We start from the raw sequence: 17,948 nt of genomic DNA on the forward strand, positions 1-17,948 counted from the left end.
GGGAATTAAATTTGTAATTACTAACTTTTAGTAAGAGAAATATTTTCACACCTTAAGATTTCGTTTATAATGAGAGAGAATAATATCTAGGCGGTTTTCAGTGTGCCGTAAGTACTCCTCTTTGGGAATGTAGGACATAACCCACACCAATGTTACCACACTGACCTTTACAAAAGCCTGTCTTCTAGAACTATGAAGCAAGGAGAAACCTCAATTCTTTAAGATCTTGAGCTGCCCTTTAAAGAATTTCTCTTATATTTTAAATTTTTACATTGATTATTAAAGTAGCAACTGATATATATATTATTAAAGCTGTAAGATTTATGTTCTTGAAGTTCACATTAATCATGCAGTTTTCCCCCCATTAGTTTGCACAGACATCTTATTGAGCATTTAAATGCAGAGATAGTACTGCACACCATCACAGATGTGAACGTTGCTCTGGACTGGATCCGATCAACACTGCTGTATATCAGAGCTCTGAAAAACCCGTCGCACTATGGTTTGTGACTTTGACCTGGAAATACAGTGATTTTTTTTCAGGGTTTCTGTTTATATTGTTTAGAATAAATTACAGAAACTAATAAGCCAGGAAAAAATAGTAGCAGTCACCAATATATTCAGAGGTAAGAGAAGGCAAAGTGAGAAAGCACTCTCTGCTCTACTCATAGTCCTTTAATAAGCTTTAAAACCAACACTCTTAAAAACAGACTCAATAGAAGAAAAAAGGAAGTATATCAATTAATTTAATATAAGTTAAAGCTTTAAAGTTTTGAATTTTTCTCATATTTATCATTCAGCTTCCCTTATTCTAAATTTGTAGCTGTTCATTTTCTAATTTATAAGAACACAAAGCAAATCATAAAATAAAAGTAATATAAGTAATTTTCCATTTTTATGCAAATATTGTCCCATTGTATTAGTTTTCTAACAAATAACTTCAAACACAACATCTTGGAACAGCTGACATTTATGAATTCTCTCACGCAGTTATGAAGCCAAGAGTCTCAGCTAGCAGGTCTGGGTCAGAGTCTCTCTTGAGGTGCTGGCAGCATGTCAGCCACGCTGCAGTCACCTGAAGGCGGGCAGTGCTGGACTGACCCAGAAGGCTGTCACAGCACTGCCAGCCTTAAGAACTGAGGCTCACTGTTTTCAACATTGACTTTTCCTGCATCTCTCTTCCTGCAGGAAGAGTAATAAAACACAGGCTGGCTAAATAAAAACTGCATTTCCTTATTTGTAACTTAGTCACACATAGTCGCTTGTTTTAAGACAAGTTACTTAGTCCTGGCCACCTGCAGGGGAGAGGAACTGAGTTCAATTTTGGTAGGGAAGAGTATCAAAATTGTTATGAACATTTTTTTAAAGATAAGGATTTGCTGTGTGGCCTTGACAAACCATGAAATCTCCTGCCCTAGTCTCTCAGCATTCAGAGCTCTATGCCAAGACTGCAACTGTATTTTAAACTGCTACTGTTTTACTGTTCTGCACCTTTCTTTGTAGTTCCCCCCAATATATTTTGGAGACTGTGTTTAGTTAATTCTTAGGGTGTTGTATAAAGTGACAGGCTTCACTGTGACATTTTCATCATGTCTGTTGTTATACTTTCTTATGTTAATTTCCTCCCACTGCTTCCGGCCCTCCACAGCCCCTCTGAGTAGCCCTTCAGATCCCCACAAACATGCTCCATTATGCCACCCAATCCATTACCCTCTCCGTCATCCATAAGTCTGCTTTCACATCACATACACACACACACACACACACACACACACACACTGCATTACATACATGAGTCTGGCAGTCTGGCTTATTTCTATTAACATAATGCTCTTCATTACCATTACTTTTCTTGCATATCTCATGATTTCATTTTTCTTCATGGCTAGAAATAATCCATTGAATCCATATGTCCATTTCTTTATCCATTCATCTGTTGACAAACATTTAGACTGGTTCAGTTTCTTTCTGTTGTGAGGAATGCAACAAAGTATATGGATGGCATGCATTCTTGTGGAATAAGCACCCTGTGGTTGTTTACCTAGGAGTGGTAAAACTGAGCCATAACATAACTCTTGTTTTTAAAATAAATACTTATGGATTTGTTTTACTTATTCCTTAATACTTAAGGATTTGTTTTACTTCTTTATTTGTGTATATATGTCTGTGTGAGTGTACACGTATACCTAGGTAGCGGTGAGTGGAGTCTAGAAGAAAGCACCACATGTCCTCCTCTGCTACTCAGTATACTCCTGAGGGAGGGTTCCTAACTGAACCCGAAGCTCCTGCTTTCTCACCTGGTCATCCTCCTGTCTCCACCTCCCTTAGAGCTAGAGTTACAGGCAGGTGCGAGCTGCTGACCTGGGTGCTGGGAACCAAACCCAGAACCTCTGCAAGAGAAGGTGACTCTAAACCAGCCCCACCTGCCATTTCTAAGCAGTTCTAGTTGATGAGTATGCTCATCTTAAAATTTACCTGCGGTTATCAACAGTGTATCTTCACATGTGCAGATTTGTCTTCATGCCAAATTCTTAGAAATGAAGTTTCGAGATCAGAGGGTACATAATTTTAAATATAGTGCCTGTTGCTAAATTATCGTCCTTAGTGCCTTTCCTAGTTGTTAGCAGTTCTTGAGAGTGCTGTATTCACATAGACCCTGTGGGTATACTTGCATCTTTTTATCAGTGTTGTTCAAAGTCATCTATGTCTCACTTTGTACTTCTTTCTCCTTGTGAGTAATTTATTTTTTAGTGATTTTTTTATATTGTATTATTATAGTAAATGACAGAAATCTTAGATATAAAAGTTAAATTACATAGGTATAAAAGTAAAATTAAATATCTACACATAGACGCAGACACCCACATACCATACTCCAGTATGTAGAAGATTTTTCAACAAGTATGTTCATGTTATATTTTTTAATTTGATGTAAGTGGGAATATTTCCTTTTTTCTTCAGTTTCTTTTAATTCATAGTGTTCATGGGATTGCTTCAAATTCCTTTTGTTATTACAGTATAGACCCATTTGTATCAATATAACACATTATTTTGTGGATGGGCATATAGATCATTTCCACAGTTTGACTATGTACACCTGGCTCAAATGCACTTAGCCCCACATAGACACTCAGACACAACTAAATATAATAAAATAGATCTTTAAACTGATTCTACAGGGTTCTTGCTCAATAGTTTCAGATTATTTAATACAGTTTAAGAAAACAAAATATAGCCACTTGAAATTGAAAAGATTTCAAAATAGTAGTTGTGTTCTATGAATAGTTAAGCTTTTTTTGAGCTCATTAAACTGCTATTAATCTATATGAAATATAGATGTGATTTTTATGTAAGATTTAAATTGAACCTGTAAAGACTAATTAAATATACTATGATGTTTTTTAAATAAAAGTTTTATCACACAGGTTTTGTGTCTGGGTTGAACAAAGATGGAATTGAAGCAAAATTACAAGGTTAGATGTATTTCCTTCTAATATATATTATATTTATATAGATATAAAATAAATTTTGATGAAAAATATCAGTTACTAAAGAAATAAGAATGTGCTTTTGTAAATTATTTTAACAGGTAGACTTGTCTGAAAAAATATTTGTAATGCACAAAATTTGGCATGTACAGTTTTTCTTTATTTATTGATTAATTCTGTCAGAATATCTGTTTTTGTATAAAATATTAACTTGGCTTATTTTGGTCCTGTTTTTTAAATGTCCTTGATCTCTGGAAACATTGCCATTAGATTAAGCACTTTATTTTCCATTTTAGATTAATTTTAATTGAAATATAATCCTGGATTTATTGTGGGTTCTCATTCAAGTCTGTGTAGTATTTCCCTTTTGAACTTCAACTTTAATATTTCATTATGTATCTTTTAAACTATAAAAATTCAAAAAGTACTTATTAGAGTTAAACATTGCTGTGCCTTCATTATGTTGAGACTTTCAGTAAAAATAAATAATTTTGGATCCAGTAACATTAATTTTAATTTGTTCTCTGAATAGTTATATGTGGCAAATAAAAATACAGAAATAAGGATAAAGTAATAAATTACCTCATCTAGAGCATAAATATATTAGGAACTAGTATGGGCAGAGCCTGAAGGCCAGGGTGACCATTCTGAGGCTCTTAGCTCCTTCAGGTTCAAGTGTGCTGGGCCCACTGTGCTCTGGGCCCTGACATCTCCCTTGGAGGAGCACAGGGTTTGCTGCTCCAAACCTGACTGTGCTTCTTGAGCAATAGTCTCTAAGAGCTGTGCAGTAACCCCGAGAATAAAATGCAGAGTTTCACAGTGCTTACGAGACACAGCACAATAGCTCCTGCCTCTGTCTCTGACTCCATATCTTGTCTCTGTCTCCATTTTATTTCTTACCTCCAAATTGGTCCTTGTATGTTAGTTACAACCTACTCATTGTCACTCAGGGTCTTGTCATTGTCTGCTCCTTGCTCTTGGAACATTCTCAAGTATTTTACATGACTTATATCTTTATTTTTTTAATTATTATTTTACTTTAAGTCTCTATTCAAACACCTATCAGAGAGCTCTTCCTTGCTCTTTTATTTAAATCTATCTTCAGTTAAAGATGAAATGACTTTCATGTTGTAGTTATTACTATTTTTCTTGTTCTTGGAAAAAATCCTTTATTGTAAAAATTAGGGTTATCTATATTTTATACAAAAATTATATGACTAAATTAGAAATGCACACAAACATTAGTTAAGTGCCTTAAAAACTATTTTTAAAAACCTTTCTCAGCTTTAGTTTTTTATAGTAGTTTCTAGCACCCAAAATGTATTATTTGTATATTGATTTTTCCATTAAAATGCAAGTTCTACATATATGAAGAAACTATGCAGCTGGTGGAGAGGGGCCTGGGCCCCACTGTGCACACAGGGGAGAGGGGCCTGGGCCCCACTGTGCACACAGGGGAGAGGGGCCTGGGCCCCACTGTGCGCACGGTAGAGAGGGCCCTGGACCCCACTGTGCACTGGGTGGAGAGGGGCCTGGGCCCCACTGTGCACACGGGGGAGAGGGCCCTGGGCCCCACTGTGCACAAGAGGGAGAGGGCCCTGGGCCCCACTGTGCACACAGTAGAGAGGGCCCTGGGCCCCACTGTGCACACAGTAGAGAGGGCCCTGGGCCCCACTGTGCACTGGGTGGAGAGGGCCCAGCCCCCTGTAAAGCCAGGTGGTAGAACTATTATACTTTTTTCCTGTTGCATCCTTTTTTCTCCTTGGGAGTAGTGTATCTTTCCTGAATAAGTTCTGTCACTTTTCTGGATCCTATCCACATGTCTGTGCATTTCCTTGATCTGGACCCATCAGCAGGAGACCTTTGAATTCTGGTGTCAGCCAGTGCCATTTTGTGCTATAAAATGTTTGATAGAAGTTTAAAAGAAAAACAATGCCATAATGGAGGACAGATAACAGGACAGTTCCTTAGACCTGGGACATGCAATTCAGCCTCAATTGCTTACTTCCCAGTGTGTATATGTAAGTAATATTTTTGCATGTTTTATTATTTTTTTGAGAAGTAAAGTAATACATAAAAATCATTTCAAATGTCCCAAATGCTGAATGGTATTTAACATATTAATTGGATGTTATGTTTCCAGAGGCTTTATTCTTGCTATTTAAAAGACTCCAGTTCTTCCAAAACAATTATGCTATAGCAGACATCTTCAATATATTTATAATAGAAAATTTTTATTTTCATTAATTCCTTATTTTACTAAGCTTAAAAAAATTGTTTTCTGTAACTGAACAGAATTATGTTTGAAGAATCTGAAAGATTTATCATCACTAGACCTGATAAAGATGGATGAAGATGTTAATTTCAAACCAACAGGTATTTTTCCTTATGGTGTCAATGAGTTTAAAACTTGCTTACTAAAACTAAAATTTTGTTTTACTAATATTTAAGCAATGGTGAAAAAACTGTGATTTTGTTTTCAATAGCATATCATCATTTATAGCATTATTTATAGCATCAATTATAGCATCAATTATAGGCATCATTTCCTTTTCTATTAGACATATCTAGTAAATGATCAGGTAACATGCTTTTTTTCTCAATATCAGTGGCTGCTGCCTGATTCTGTCTTCTGGACACTGCTGGTTCTGCTGGTAAATGGGAACCTCTATGACCTTTCTCACTATGGGCTTCACACTTAGGGTTTCTGTTTCCAGTTTCACTTCTTATGAACTAGAGTTTAGCTTCACCAACGCAGCTATAAACATTATGTAAATGTATCAAGAATTGCAGTCTTGTGTGCTGGCAGTAGCAAAGCTGTAAAGGAAACAAGGCCATGTGCTGCCAGGCGTAGCAGCTCCTGTTTCTCTCAGAAACCTCTGTGCAGATGAAGCAATGTTGTTGACTTTTACTATAGAAGAGAGAGTCAGGATGAGTCAGGATGGAAGGACGGTAATTAGGAAACAGTCTGTATAAGCTTAGGCATGGACATTAAGGAAAGACAAGTACTTAGGAAAGGATGATGTGCATATTGGGCATGTGTTTCTTGAGAGAATCACACTTGAGTGTTCCTTTAGTAGTCACAGGTATGATTTTCATGGCTTCTGAAGTTACTTTGTTCAAAAGATTTCTAAGGAACGGTTTCCTTCCTTTTTTTTTTTTTTTTCCTTTTGGTAAGCTAGAGGATAGAATAGTTTCATAGGGTCACAAGATTCAAAGGAATCCTTTGAATTTCAGCTCTATCAAGGTAAAATATCTTGTTAGTTCTTTGGGGGTCGGTCAGTCTGTTGGTCTGTCTGTTTTTCTTTTTTCTTTTTTCTTTTTTTTTTTTTTTTTTTTTTTTTGGTTTTTTTTGGATTTGAGTTTTTTTTTTTTTCCGAGACAGGGTTTCTCTGTATAGCCCTGGCTGTCCTGGAACTCACTCTGTAGACCAGGCTGGCCTCGAACTCAGAAATCCGCCTGCCTCTACCTCCCAGAGTGCTGGGATTACAGGCGTGCACCACCACCGCCCGGCTATGTAGTTCTTTTCAAGACAGGATTTCTCTGTGTAGTGAACTCTGTTGATTTCATGGTGATGGATTGATTTGGAGTAAGTGCAAATGGAGCCATCGGCCATGATGTTTCTTATAGTAGGTGTCTGAGAGATGCCTTCTCACAGCTTCCATGACTCTGCCCTGCAGACTCTGCTTTTATGGACTTCCAGTTGAAATACTCTGGACTTATCAACTGATAACTATTTATTGGCAGCAAGTCACTTTGCATTCCTGTTCACTTTTAAGTCCTTCCTCCCCATTTTGGTTCCATACTTTGACTTTGGATCATTTTCCTTATGTTTTTTTTCTCTAGATTATTTTTTTTTTTACCTAAGAAACTTTATTTCTGTCAATAAGCCAACAAATACTAAGTGCCTTCTTAAATTTTTTAATATTTTGCAGGGTAGGGAAATGCTCTATATTAATTTTTAAATAGATGGTGAAAGGTCCATTTTTAAATATATTCCTCAAATAACAATGTTCTTGTGTTTTACGTTGCACATTGTTCTTTCAGAAGCTCCTCCTGACATGCTGCAGTGCCGCATTCTCATTGAACACACTCCATAGGCTTCTGCTTGGGATAGTGGCTCAAGCTGACCTAACTCTTGGCCTTCCAGGCTCTCTTAGTTAACTCTGTCCGTTTTAGAACATTCTTAATGCTGCTCTCTCTGTTGGCATGCCAGACATAGTCTCTTCTTCAGGAAAAACTATGGTTCACACATAAATACCAATGGCTCCCTTGAGACCCAGTATGCCACTTTGCTCTTCCTGGCTGTTTTCTGTGTGTGTTTGTTAGAACTGAAATATTTTGGATACTTTTGGACAAGTACTAATTAGACCCAGCAGCCTCTGAAGTGAATTCATTCCATCCGTTTTAACCTGCTTCACTCTTCCCTTCTTCCCAGCCACCCTGCTGTTCTATTTTCAAGGCCATTTTATTTTGAAACTCCAATTTAACTAAAAGTTGCTCAAGAATTATGGGATCCTATTAATCTTACAAATCAGATCCAAGTTCTAAGCTCTGTAAGGAGCTGTGCCTTGTCATTAATCATTTCTTAAGTTTAAAAAATAAGCAACATGTATGAAGTATTGGGCACCACAGTCAAATTTTAGATATGCACTTTTATTACCCCTGTACATTGAGAACTGTACACACGGTCTTCTAAATAGAAAGTGGGGTTCATACCAGGTAGGCTGAGGGGAGTTCATGATCATCAAACTATATCCCTTTCTAAACTGTTTTAAAGACTGTCTTCTTTATTTTCCCGTTCTCATAAATAAATCTTAATTCTCCCCAAGGTCATAATGGATTTGTTTCCTGTCTGCCAAGTCACATTAGCCACATTTAAAATCTTACTTAAAACTCATTTTTCCTATTAGATCATCCAATACAGACCATTCTCTTAGGTAAATTTCTTCTTAACTTCAGCTTGTATGTAAATATTGTCATTCAGTGTATTCTGTTCTCTGTCTTCCTATGGGTATCTCCAGCCAATGTAAGTTCCGTACATTGTGCTTTCTACATTCTGGGGGATGTTTTTGTGGGGGTCATGACAAGCACACAGTACACATTAAGTTGATGTTAAGAAAATGCTTGTTAAACTTATTTCTTAAAAACCAAGTTGTATCAGCTAATGTGGAGAATGTTTTCTCTTTTCATCTTTTCTAACAGAGGCAGGAAGACTAATGGCATGGTATTATATTACGTTTGAGACAGTCAAGAAATTTTGTGCAATCAGTGGAAAAGAAACTTTATCAGATTTAGTAAGTTTCATTGGAAATTAATAATTATAGAATAAGAATAATATTGGAGAGATAACTCATCCATATATCTCCTATAACTTAAAATTGAATGAGCAGAAAGGGCAAATCATTTGAATGGTTATGCCTTCCTCTGATCATGAGATAGAGAATTTAACTTCTGAGAATATATTATATGTTCATTTGTGTTTCTCACCAAAGCTAAGAAAACTTATATACAAATAGGAGTGGCAACTATTGTACAACTTACTCAGTAATGAGGACTACTTCAAGTATAGCATCATATGTTAGCAGAGTCATATGAATGAGTGGCACGACATTCATTCATTCACATGTACAACATGACAGCATGTTGCTGTGGTGCCCTGTGCCTGCATCCCTTCCCCAGATGATTTTCCTAAGCATAGCTACAACAGTGGAAATAGAATAGTGTCGTGCCAGCCTGGATGGGGAAAGCTGATTCTGGAGAAATGGGACCAATAAATAGGTTGTACTGAGAGGTCAACAGCTGGAAGAGTTTTGTGTCTGTTGTGCTGAACAGATCGCAGGCTTCTGCTGGAAAGTGAGTATTAAAGATACTACTGGTGGACCCTGCTATACCACTCCTGGGCACATACCCAGAGGACCCTGGCCTGTAATAAGGATACATGCTCCACTATGTTCATAGCAACCTTATTTATAATAGCCAGAAGCTGGAAAGAACCCAGATGTCCCTCAATGGAGGAATGGATACGGAAAATGTGGTATATTTACACAATGGAATACTACTCAGCAATTAAAAACAATGAATTCATGAAATTTGTAGGCAAATGGTTGGAACTGGAAAATATCATCCTAAGTGAGGTAACCCAATCACAAAAGAATATATATGGAATGCAATCACTGATAAGTGGATATTAACTAGCCCAGAAGCTCTGAATACCCAAGACACAAGTAACATATCAAATGACTCCCATGAAGAAGTAAGGAGAGGGCCCTGATCCTGGAAAGGCCTGATCCAGCATTGTAGGGGAGTACCAGGACAGAGAAAAAGGAGGGAGGTGATTGGAGTATGGGTATAGAGAAGGCTTATGGGACGTATGGGGAGGGGGGAACTGGGAAAGGGGAAAGTATTTTGGAATGTAAACAAAGACTTTAGAAAATTAAATAAATAAATAGATAGATAAATAGATAAATAAAAACGTTACCAAATGTCATTAAAAAAATCACTTTGAACCAGTAAAAAAAAAAAAAAAAGACTGCACAGTAAAATTCTGGTTATTGTTAGGGAGTCATGTGAGCAACTTTGATAAAGTAAAAGATTTATATTTCCATGTAAATAATATTCTTCTCTAAGAAGAAATTGAGATTAACAAATATACAGTGTCAGCACCATTTCACTGAGTTTATTGTGTGAGAGATTTATAACACCACGTTCCACCTTCCAGAACTAGTCTACAAATCCAGTTTTCTTAGTTTTAAAGGCATCTTTCCATTGCTAAATCATTGGGATGGTGATCTGCAAACTACAGAAGGATGAACAGCAGCAGCGATGGCCTTAACAGGCAGAGAGAAGGGCAGCCTGCAGTGCCTCTCGCTGCCCTGAATAGATACTTTTGATCTTGGCTATTTTCCAGTCTGAGCGACATCATTTTGATGGCTGATCACATCGTCTCAATGTCTGGCACATAGAAGCCGTTTCTAACTATTTGTTAGTGAATGAATCCTTACAGAAGTAGTAAAATGTATAAAAGCAGCTTTAAGTTCTGCTTTGCTAACAAGTGAAGCCAAGGTGTCTCTGGGCAGCATGAAAAATATGTAAATTCAGAGAAAGAGGGTAAAACAATTTTAAATGTGACTTGTTAAATTGAGAAATGCTTAAATTTTATAGATTTCAATGATATCCAGCTGCAATGAGTTTCTAGATGTGCAGCTGAGGATAAGCGAAAAGAGAACACTGAATACCTTAAACAAAGACCCAAACCAGATAACTATCAGGTACAGAGGTTGCATGTACTTTACAGAACTTGAGAGGTTTTATTGATTAAATAATAAAAGCTTTCTCTGTGTTTTATTTACAGATTTCCAATGGAAGGGAAAATTAAAACAAGAGAAATGAAAGTAAACTGGTAATAAAAATGTATTTTCTGGTGAACTAAAATACTGCATACTGGTTTGTGATTCGTATGTTTGAGGGCTTTTCTTTCTTTTTTCTTTTTTCTTTTTCTTTCTTTCTTTTTTATTTATTTATTTATTTTTTTTTTTAGGCAATGATCCGTGTATAGCTCCTGCTGTTGTCAAAATTCACCCTTTTTCTGCCATAGCCTCCTGTGTGCAGAGATTGATTGCTGGTGTGAACTGCCATGCCCAGCTTCCTCTTCAGTTTTAAAATATATTTCCTTTAATTGAATTTAATTTTTTAAATGTGTTTACAGAAAAATAAGGAATCGGAATTATATGTTAAATCAATTTCCAAGATCTTTCAGCCTTTATTTGATGTAACTCAGTGGTAGATTGCCTGCTTCTTGTATACAAGGCCCTGCCTTCAGCCCCACTGCTATGGGAGGGAAGGAAAAGAGAAAGGAGGGAGGGAAGGAGGAGGAAGGTCAGACAAGCAAAGACAGAAACAAAAGAAAAATTTTAACTAAAAAAGTCACTTGTTGACAGTATATTCTGTTGAGGCAAAGTAGATTTCATTTAGAAAGAAACTGTTTATGCTAATTGGGATCTCCAGTTAGTAAGGATGAAGAGCTCCATTATGAAGATAATGGTGCCATTAAAACACAGCTACTACCGTTAATTCAGCAGTAATGGATTCTAGGAAAGACAAGCAGTAAGAGAGAATCCCCAAGAGCATGAGTCAGATGTGACTGGATGCTTAGTGTGTCAAAAGTGGGGAGTTCACGGGGAAGAACTGGATTTATAAACTAAGGCACAAGGTGCCTGTGACTTTTGCCCAGTTTGTAATTGAAAATGCAATGATATATTTTTCTGCTATGAAGTGTTGATTTTCTGGGTATTTGGCCTTGGTACTTAGGATTATTTTATTTAAATGATGTGAGTCAACATAACAAGTGTTTTGTTTTTTGTTAGTTTTGTTTTCATTTTGTTTTGAGACTGGGTCTCTCTCTGGAGCTTTGACTGTCCTAGAACTTGTTCTATAGATCTGTCTAGCCTCATACCTACAGAGATCTTTCTGCCTCAGCCTCAAGTGCTAGAATTAAAGGGGCAGACCACATGCCTGGCCAGTAAAATGATTTTTGAATGTAGCCCAGTAAAGCTAGTTAACTCAGGAGCTTTTTTCTTTAAGATATCTTTCAACCTCTTAGTTACTTTTATGTCCCAGATATTCATAAAAGTCTTCTCACTGCAATTCTTCATACAGATCTGTAGCTTGGAACAGAAATTAATGCTCTTTCTTAGTAATGGTTCTAAAGCAATTTAAACAGCTTCAGAAGCTGTAGATCATTTGGTCCAGTCTTATTGTGCAGATGAAATGACATTCAGATGTGCAGTGGCTTGGCCAAGGGTGTTGCTGTAAGAACTAAGCTAGAAATAGAGCTCTTGACTGGGTGGTTTTCCCTGTTGCATCAATTGCTATGTCAAATCAGGCCAAGATAATTTTTCACAGACATTTTAAGAGTACTTTATTTGTATCTGAAGCAGTCTACCAAGCCTGCCCTTAAATTAAGCAACTTATTCTTTTTAAGGCAATGATCCTGAAAGTTGGTGACTTTGCAGTTAGTTTCACACATACCATTATATATATATAATATACATGTGTATATGTTCTACTTTTGTGCATCTTACTTGAATGTAGCCAAGAAAAGATGGCGTGCATGTGTGCAGATGTCCTCTCCTAATTCTAAGCTTATATACCGGTGATGAGTGAGTGCTGGTATCTAACTGTTCAACTTCCACAGCTCTCTTTCTCACATCCCTTGCATTGCTGAACTCAACATCTGATCAACAAGTAGATGTTAACCCTGTTCTTTGAAATGACTGTAAGTTGTAAGCTTTTAATCCCACTGAATTTCACAGCTTTAGTTACTAAGTCTTCCCTCTTCAACACTTGCTGCTCCACTGCAAGGACACGGTATGGAACCACACAATGCTTACAAATTCTATAACCATTTGTATTAAAACCAGTGTGGTTTGGCATGTTGAAACCAGTCCTCCCTGAATCTGTACTTTATCCCAGTCATTGCATACACACTCCCCTCAGCCAGTCCTTACCTACCTGCCATGCACTTCTCCTGAACGTGTGACATTTCTTTTTCTACTGAAGATGACACCAGAAAGTAAACTCACAGTGCATTATGGTTTAAATTTTTCTTTTGAGTCATGGTCTCTTTGCATAGCTCTGGATATCTTGGAACTTGCTGTATAGACCAGGCTGGCCTCAAACTCATCAGGATCTGCCTTTCTCTGCCTTTCTCCTATCCTGCTTTATTGCTGCTGCTTATAATATGGTTTCCGTTAGGAAACATGACTTTAAAAAGCTTTCTTCTTACTAATAAAGCATTGTTATTAATGTGAATGTTACTCTAAAAGTAGTTTGCTCCAGTAATTTAACAAATATCCCAATAACCTTCATACAGCATCCAAATGCTAAAGATTTTGAGATTTCTGAGCAGAGAGAAACTGCCTTAATAAAAAAGTATAAGAAGATAATGAAAACTCAATGTTTGTGGTTGGGAAAGGGAAATCACAAGTGACCTGCAACAATAGTGAAACCAACAGAATCTCATAGGACTGTACAAATCGAGGCAGAGAGAAATTCTAGGGAATACTCAGTCAATGTCAAGCCCTGTGTGACTGCAATCTTTAACAGGAAATAATGAGCCATGTTTTCCCAGTCTTATTCAGGCTCAGCTAGGATGCATTCCTATACAAGACTTTGCTTTGACACAAGATACCTCGAAGATTTTCAGAAATGGCTCACGAATTGTAAGATGTATGTTAAATCATTAATGGGTTTTCAATATTTTTCCAGTAAATTAATATACTATATTTAATATTTATACTTTATTTTAGGGCTGTCAGATTTTGTGGCTATTCAGGAAAAGAAGTTTGCTGTGCTTTTAAACAGTGTAATTTTAGCGAAATGTTTTAAGTGTAAACTCTGGGAAAACTCTCAACATATATCTAAACAGCTGGATAAAATTGGTAGGTATCAAGACAGACAAGCTGTTTGTCATTGTCTGCAATTTCTTTTACATTTTACTATTAATAGTATTTTGTGATGATTGTACATTTTAAGGAAAATATGCCTTTTAAAAGTACTGTGCTTGTATTAGAGAACTGGAGTTTTATTTGCTTATTTTCATGATCACCAGTGAGGGAGGGCTGATGAGGTGGCTCTGTAGGTAAAGGTACTTGCTGCCATGTCTGGTGACCTGAGCTCAGTCCTTCACAGCCACATGGTGGGAAGAGAGAACCTGCTCCTCTGACCTCCCATGTATATTCCACACACATACACACATATACAAACAAATGCAAAATAATCAGTTATAATACAGCAACTGAATGATTAAACCAAATACAAAAATACATGAGAAATCTTGTAGTGTGTAATATCCAAAAACAATCCACACCAGCGAGGCACCAGCCTTTGGTCTTGGTCTGTTCCCAGCTGGATACTGAGACCATGTTTCCCTTTTGCTAAAGTCTGTTCCACCAAAGCTGGCTCCGCCTCTTCAGAGCTCCGAAATTGCTCTTCCACAGCTAGCTAGGGTACACTCTGGCAAACCCACTCTGCCAGGGATTACCTTTCCCTAGAGCTCAGTTGAATCACCACGGAAGGAAAACACCAGACAATCTTAGTTTAGAATCAACAGATAAAACAATCGTTGTGCGCAGACCCTAGGATCCTAAATTCCCTAACTATTCTAAGTAGGAAATCTTCTGGTGGCAGAGCCTGGTGGATTCTACCACTAAACTAACAGCCCCCAGTCTACATTGTGTCCACCTTGCTCCACCTTGCTCCCACTGACCAAAAAGAAGTTCCCTCTTCCTTCATTTCCTCTTCTTCTCTTATACCTGGAAGTCCTGCCTCCTTCTCTCCCAGTGATTGGCTTCTTGTATTTATTATTTTAATCAATTAGGGGAAAATTCTGTTGCAAAATTTAATTTTAAAAATTGCAGATTGAAACTTGTTTTTATATTGACAATGAATTTTATATTAGTAATTAGATGACTATGGATTATCTTTTATTTCTATAATTAATAATTTCCTATGTCCTTAATGACAAGATATAAAACTATTAAGATCAGACCTAAGAAGACTTTATTGTGGCTCATGGTTTGAGCGATAAACACCTTTGTAGTGGGCGAGGCATGGCAGCAGAGTATTGGTGTGGCTGCTCACATGGCATCTGCAACCAGGAAAAGAGGAAGAGGAGGGCTGGTGTCTGTCGTGCTTGCTTTTTTTCCCCCTCCTTTTTATTCAGTGTGGGACCCTGGCTTATGTGACAGGCTTGTATTCAGAGTGGGTCTTCCTTCTTCAGTTAAACCTCTCTGGAATTACCTTCATGGGCACCCACAGATGTGTTTCCTAGGTGTTTGGGTTTGGGTTTTTACATTATTTTGTGTATTTGGGGTGCTTTGTGTGTATCTGTGTACCACATGCTTGCACTGTCCCCTGGAGGTAGAGGAGTGTGTTGGCTCCCCTGGGACTGGAGTTACAAATGGTTGTGAGCAGCCAAGCAGGTGCTGCGGATTGAAACCTAGTCCTGTGGAAAAGCAGCCAGTGCTCTCTCACCCAGCAGGGGTTTGCTCAGCTCTTCTTAGGTGATTCTTGCTCTAGTCAACTCAACACCAAAGATTAGCTGTCACACTGAAGGCCTAGCAAACTAAATGTCCCATCATCTATAATGGCAAGCGCTCTAGACTTGAAAAGGAGGTTCCATGCCAATTAGAAAACAGCATCTTACAGAAAGATTTGAAGTTAGGTAAATGGCATCTGATAAATTTTATTCTGCTCAGGTTCTCTTTTTGGCTTTCTAGAATAGTGTTAGCCTAGGTGTCTGTTGTATTCTGTCTTTCCCAGATTTATGAAACATCAATCAGCTTTCATGTAGTATTCAGCACCACTGAACATAAAAAAGGAAGTAAGTCCAAAAACCAAATCTGAGAGAATCTAAACACAAGATAAAATCTAAGCTCATACCAAGAATCATGAAAAACACAAGATAAACTTGACTTCAATAGTGATTTAAACAAAATAAAATAAAAATCAGGAATAGGTTTGAAGAAAACAAAGGAATATTAAACAATTATTTATACTAGAAGGTATGATTCAAGAATGAATAAGACTCCCAGGAGGTAAAGAACCAGATGTCTGTCACACCTTCATCAGAAATGCATATCTTAGAAAAGTATGTCATGTTTTGGAATCACACAATTCTTAAAGTATTCTTTAACCAGGATTTGCATAAATTTATCATAAGAGGGTATGAATTTGAAATTATGGTTTCTGAAAGCATACACAAAAAAGTAATCCAAAGGGAAAATGAACAAAATAAAATAAATAAAACAAACAAAAGAACAGCAAACGTGACTGAGGAACACTCAGTAACAGGCAAGGGAAAGGACACTAAATGGAACCAGTTAATGTGGGTCAGGTCCTGCAGTTAAGAGAATTCTAAGCTCTAAAAACAAAGTTGCCATTTCATTGTGAATGCATGGAAAGTGCTAGGCAGAGTTATAAAAGACGACTGTCTAGGTTAGGTGCAGAAACAGTGTGCTTTATTTCAGATAAGTTCAGAAAGCCATAGCTTCATGAATAAACCTATCTTGAATCATGCCATCTTTTTTTTTAAATCCAGGTATGAATAAATTTGTTTATTGGTGATTACAGTGTATAGAAATGAACATTAAGGAGTTGTAAACACTAGATGCAGTATTTAAAAATATTACATTTATTAAGTGTGTATGTGAGTGTGTCTACAATATGTCATACTGAGTATTTGGAGGTCAGAGGGCAACTTAACCCTAACCCTAGCCCTAACCCTAACCCTTTTCTCCTACCATGTGGGTCCCAGGGATCAAACAGGTTGTCAGGCTTGGTGGCCTTTCACCACTGACATGACTGTGTCTTAAGAATGAGTATGAGAATTTTCCAAGAATAGTTGAAAATTTGAGTAAGGAAATAGGAGTGTCATACTTTACATGTAGTAAAACTGAGGGTTGAATCATTATGTAGACCAGGGAAATTTTGTTTCTTGTATAAAACACATAAATTCTATTGAAAGTCTGAATTCTAAATATAAATTAATTTGTTAGTCAATTTTATGTTACTATAACAAGACATTGGAAGCTGGGAACTTTTAAAGGAATGAAGTAATTCATCTTGCCTTTTGTACTTTCAAGGGCATGATACTGTCATCAGGTTATCACTAGTGAAGGTCTTCTTGGAGATCACATGGAGAGACAGGAAGCAAAAGGCTGGGGGAGATGCCTGCATTGCCCCTACGCAATAGCTCACTTGCTTTGGGCAGCCCAAGGCAGTTCAGTACATTAGCATGAATCCACTTAGGAAGGTAGAACCCAGGGTCCTAGTAACTTCCCACAGGACCTGCCTTCCAAGTCCTTCACCTGCTCAGCACTGCCACAGGGAGGCACAGTGACTTCAGACACCATCTTTGGAGGACACACTCAACAATGTATAAGTGTGTCTGTTAGATGTGTGACCACAGCCCTTAGATGTTTGACTGAATCTTTTTAAAGTGGTTTGATTTGCAACTTAGTTTTGCAGTCCTGGGGATTGACACTAGGCCCTTGTATGTGCTAGGTAAGTTCTACCACCAATCTACATCTCCAGCTAAAAGAAATATTTACTAATGTAGTTACTAAATGCTTGTTTAGATTTCATTTAAAACAGTTTAAAAACTGCCCTTTGATTAATTTCCCACAGGCATATCATTGTCAAATACCATGGTAAATGCAGGCTTGACTTCATTTAAAAAAATAGAAGAAGCAAATGCAAGAGAACTTGAACTGGTATGTAGTATTCTGTGTTCCCAGCATTACTGAATTCTATTTAAATTCCAAACCCATATGTAATGTCTATTAAAAACTGTTTGTATGTGAGAGTTGGCTCAGTCAGTAAAGTCCATGCTACACAAGCCTGAGGATATGAGTTCCGATGTTCCGAGTTCCGATCAGCACCCATGTCAGAAACTAA

The 17,948-nt window shown here is 37.2% G+C and overlaps 1 protein-coding gene across 1 annotated transcript in view; it reads left to right on the top strand.

The window, feature by feature from the left end:
- Positions 1-17,948, top strand: part of Hfm1 (helicase for meiosis 1) — an 84,536-nt gene that overhangs the window by 36,466 nt on the left and 30,122 nt on the right. The window contains exons 18-26 of the mRNA XM_052199249.1: positions 369-502; positions 3,426-3,473; positions 5,784-5,864; positions 8,694-8,785; positions 10,653-10,759; positions 10,843-10,890; positions 13,621-13,718; positions 13,799-13,930; positions 17,679-17,764. Coding sequence (XP_052055209.1) covers positions 369-502; positions 3,426-3,473; positions 5,784-5,864; positions 8,694-8,785; positions 10,653-10,759; positions 10,843-10,890; positions 13,621-13,718; positions 13,799-13,930; positions 17,679-17,764 — 826 coding nt within the window. The remainder of the gene's footprint in view (positions 1-368; positions 503-3,425; positions 3,474-5,783; positions 5,865-8,693; positions 8,786-10,652; positions 10,760-10,842; positions 10,891-13,620; positions 13,719-13,798; positions 13,931-17,678; positions 17,765-17,948) is intronic.

The sequence above is a fragment of the Apodemus sylvaticus genome, chromosome 11 (assembly GCF_947179515.1).
Source record: "Apodemus sylvaticus chromosome 11, mApoSyl1.1, whole genome shotgun sequence".
Classification (NCBI taxonomy): domain Eukaryota; kingdom Metazoa; phylum Chordata; class Mammalia; order Rodentia; family Muridae; genus Apodemus; species Apodemus sylvaticus.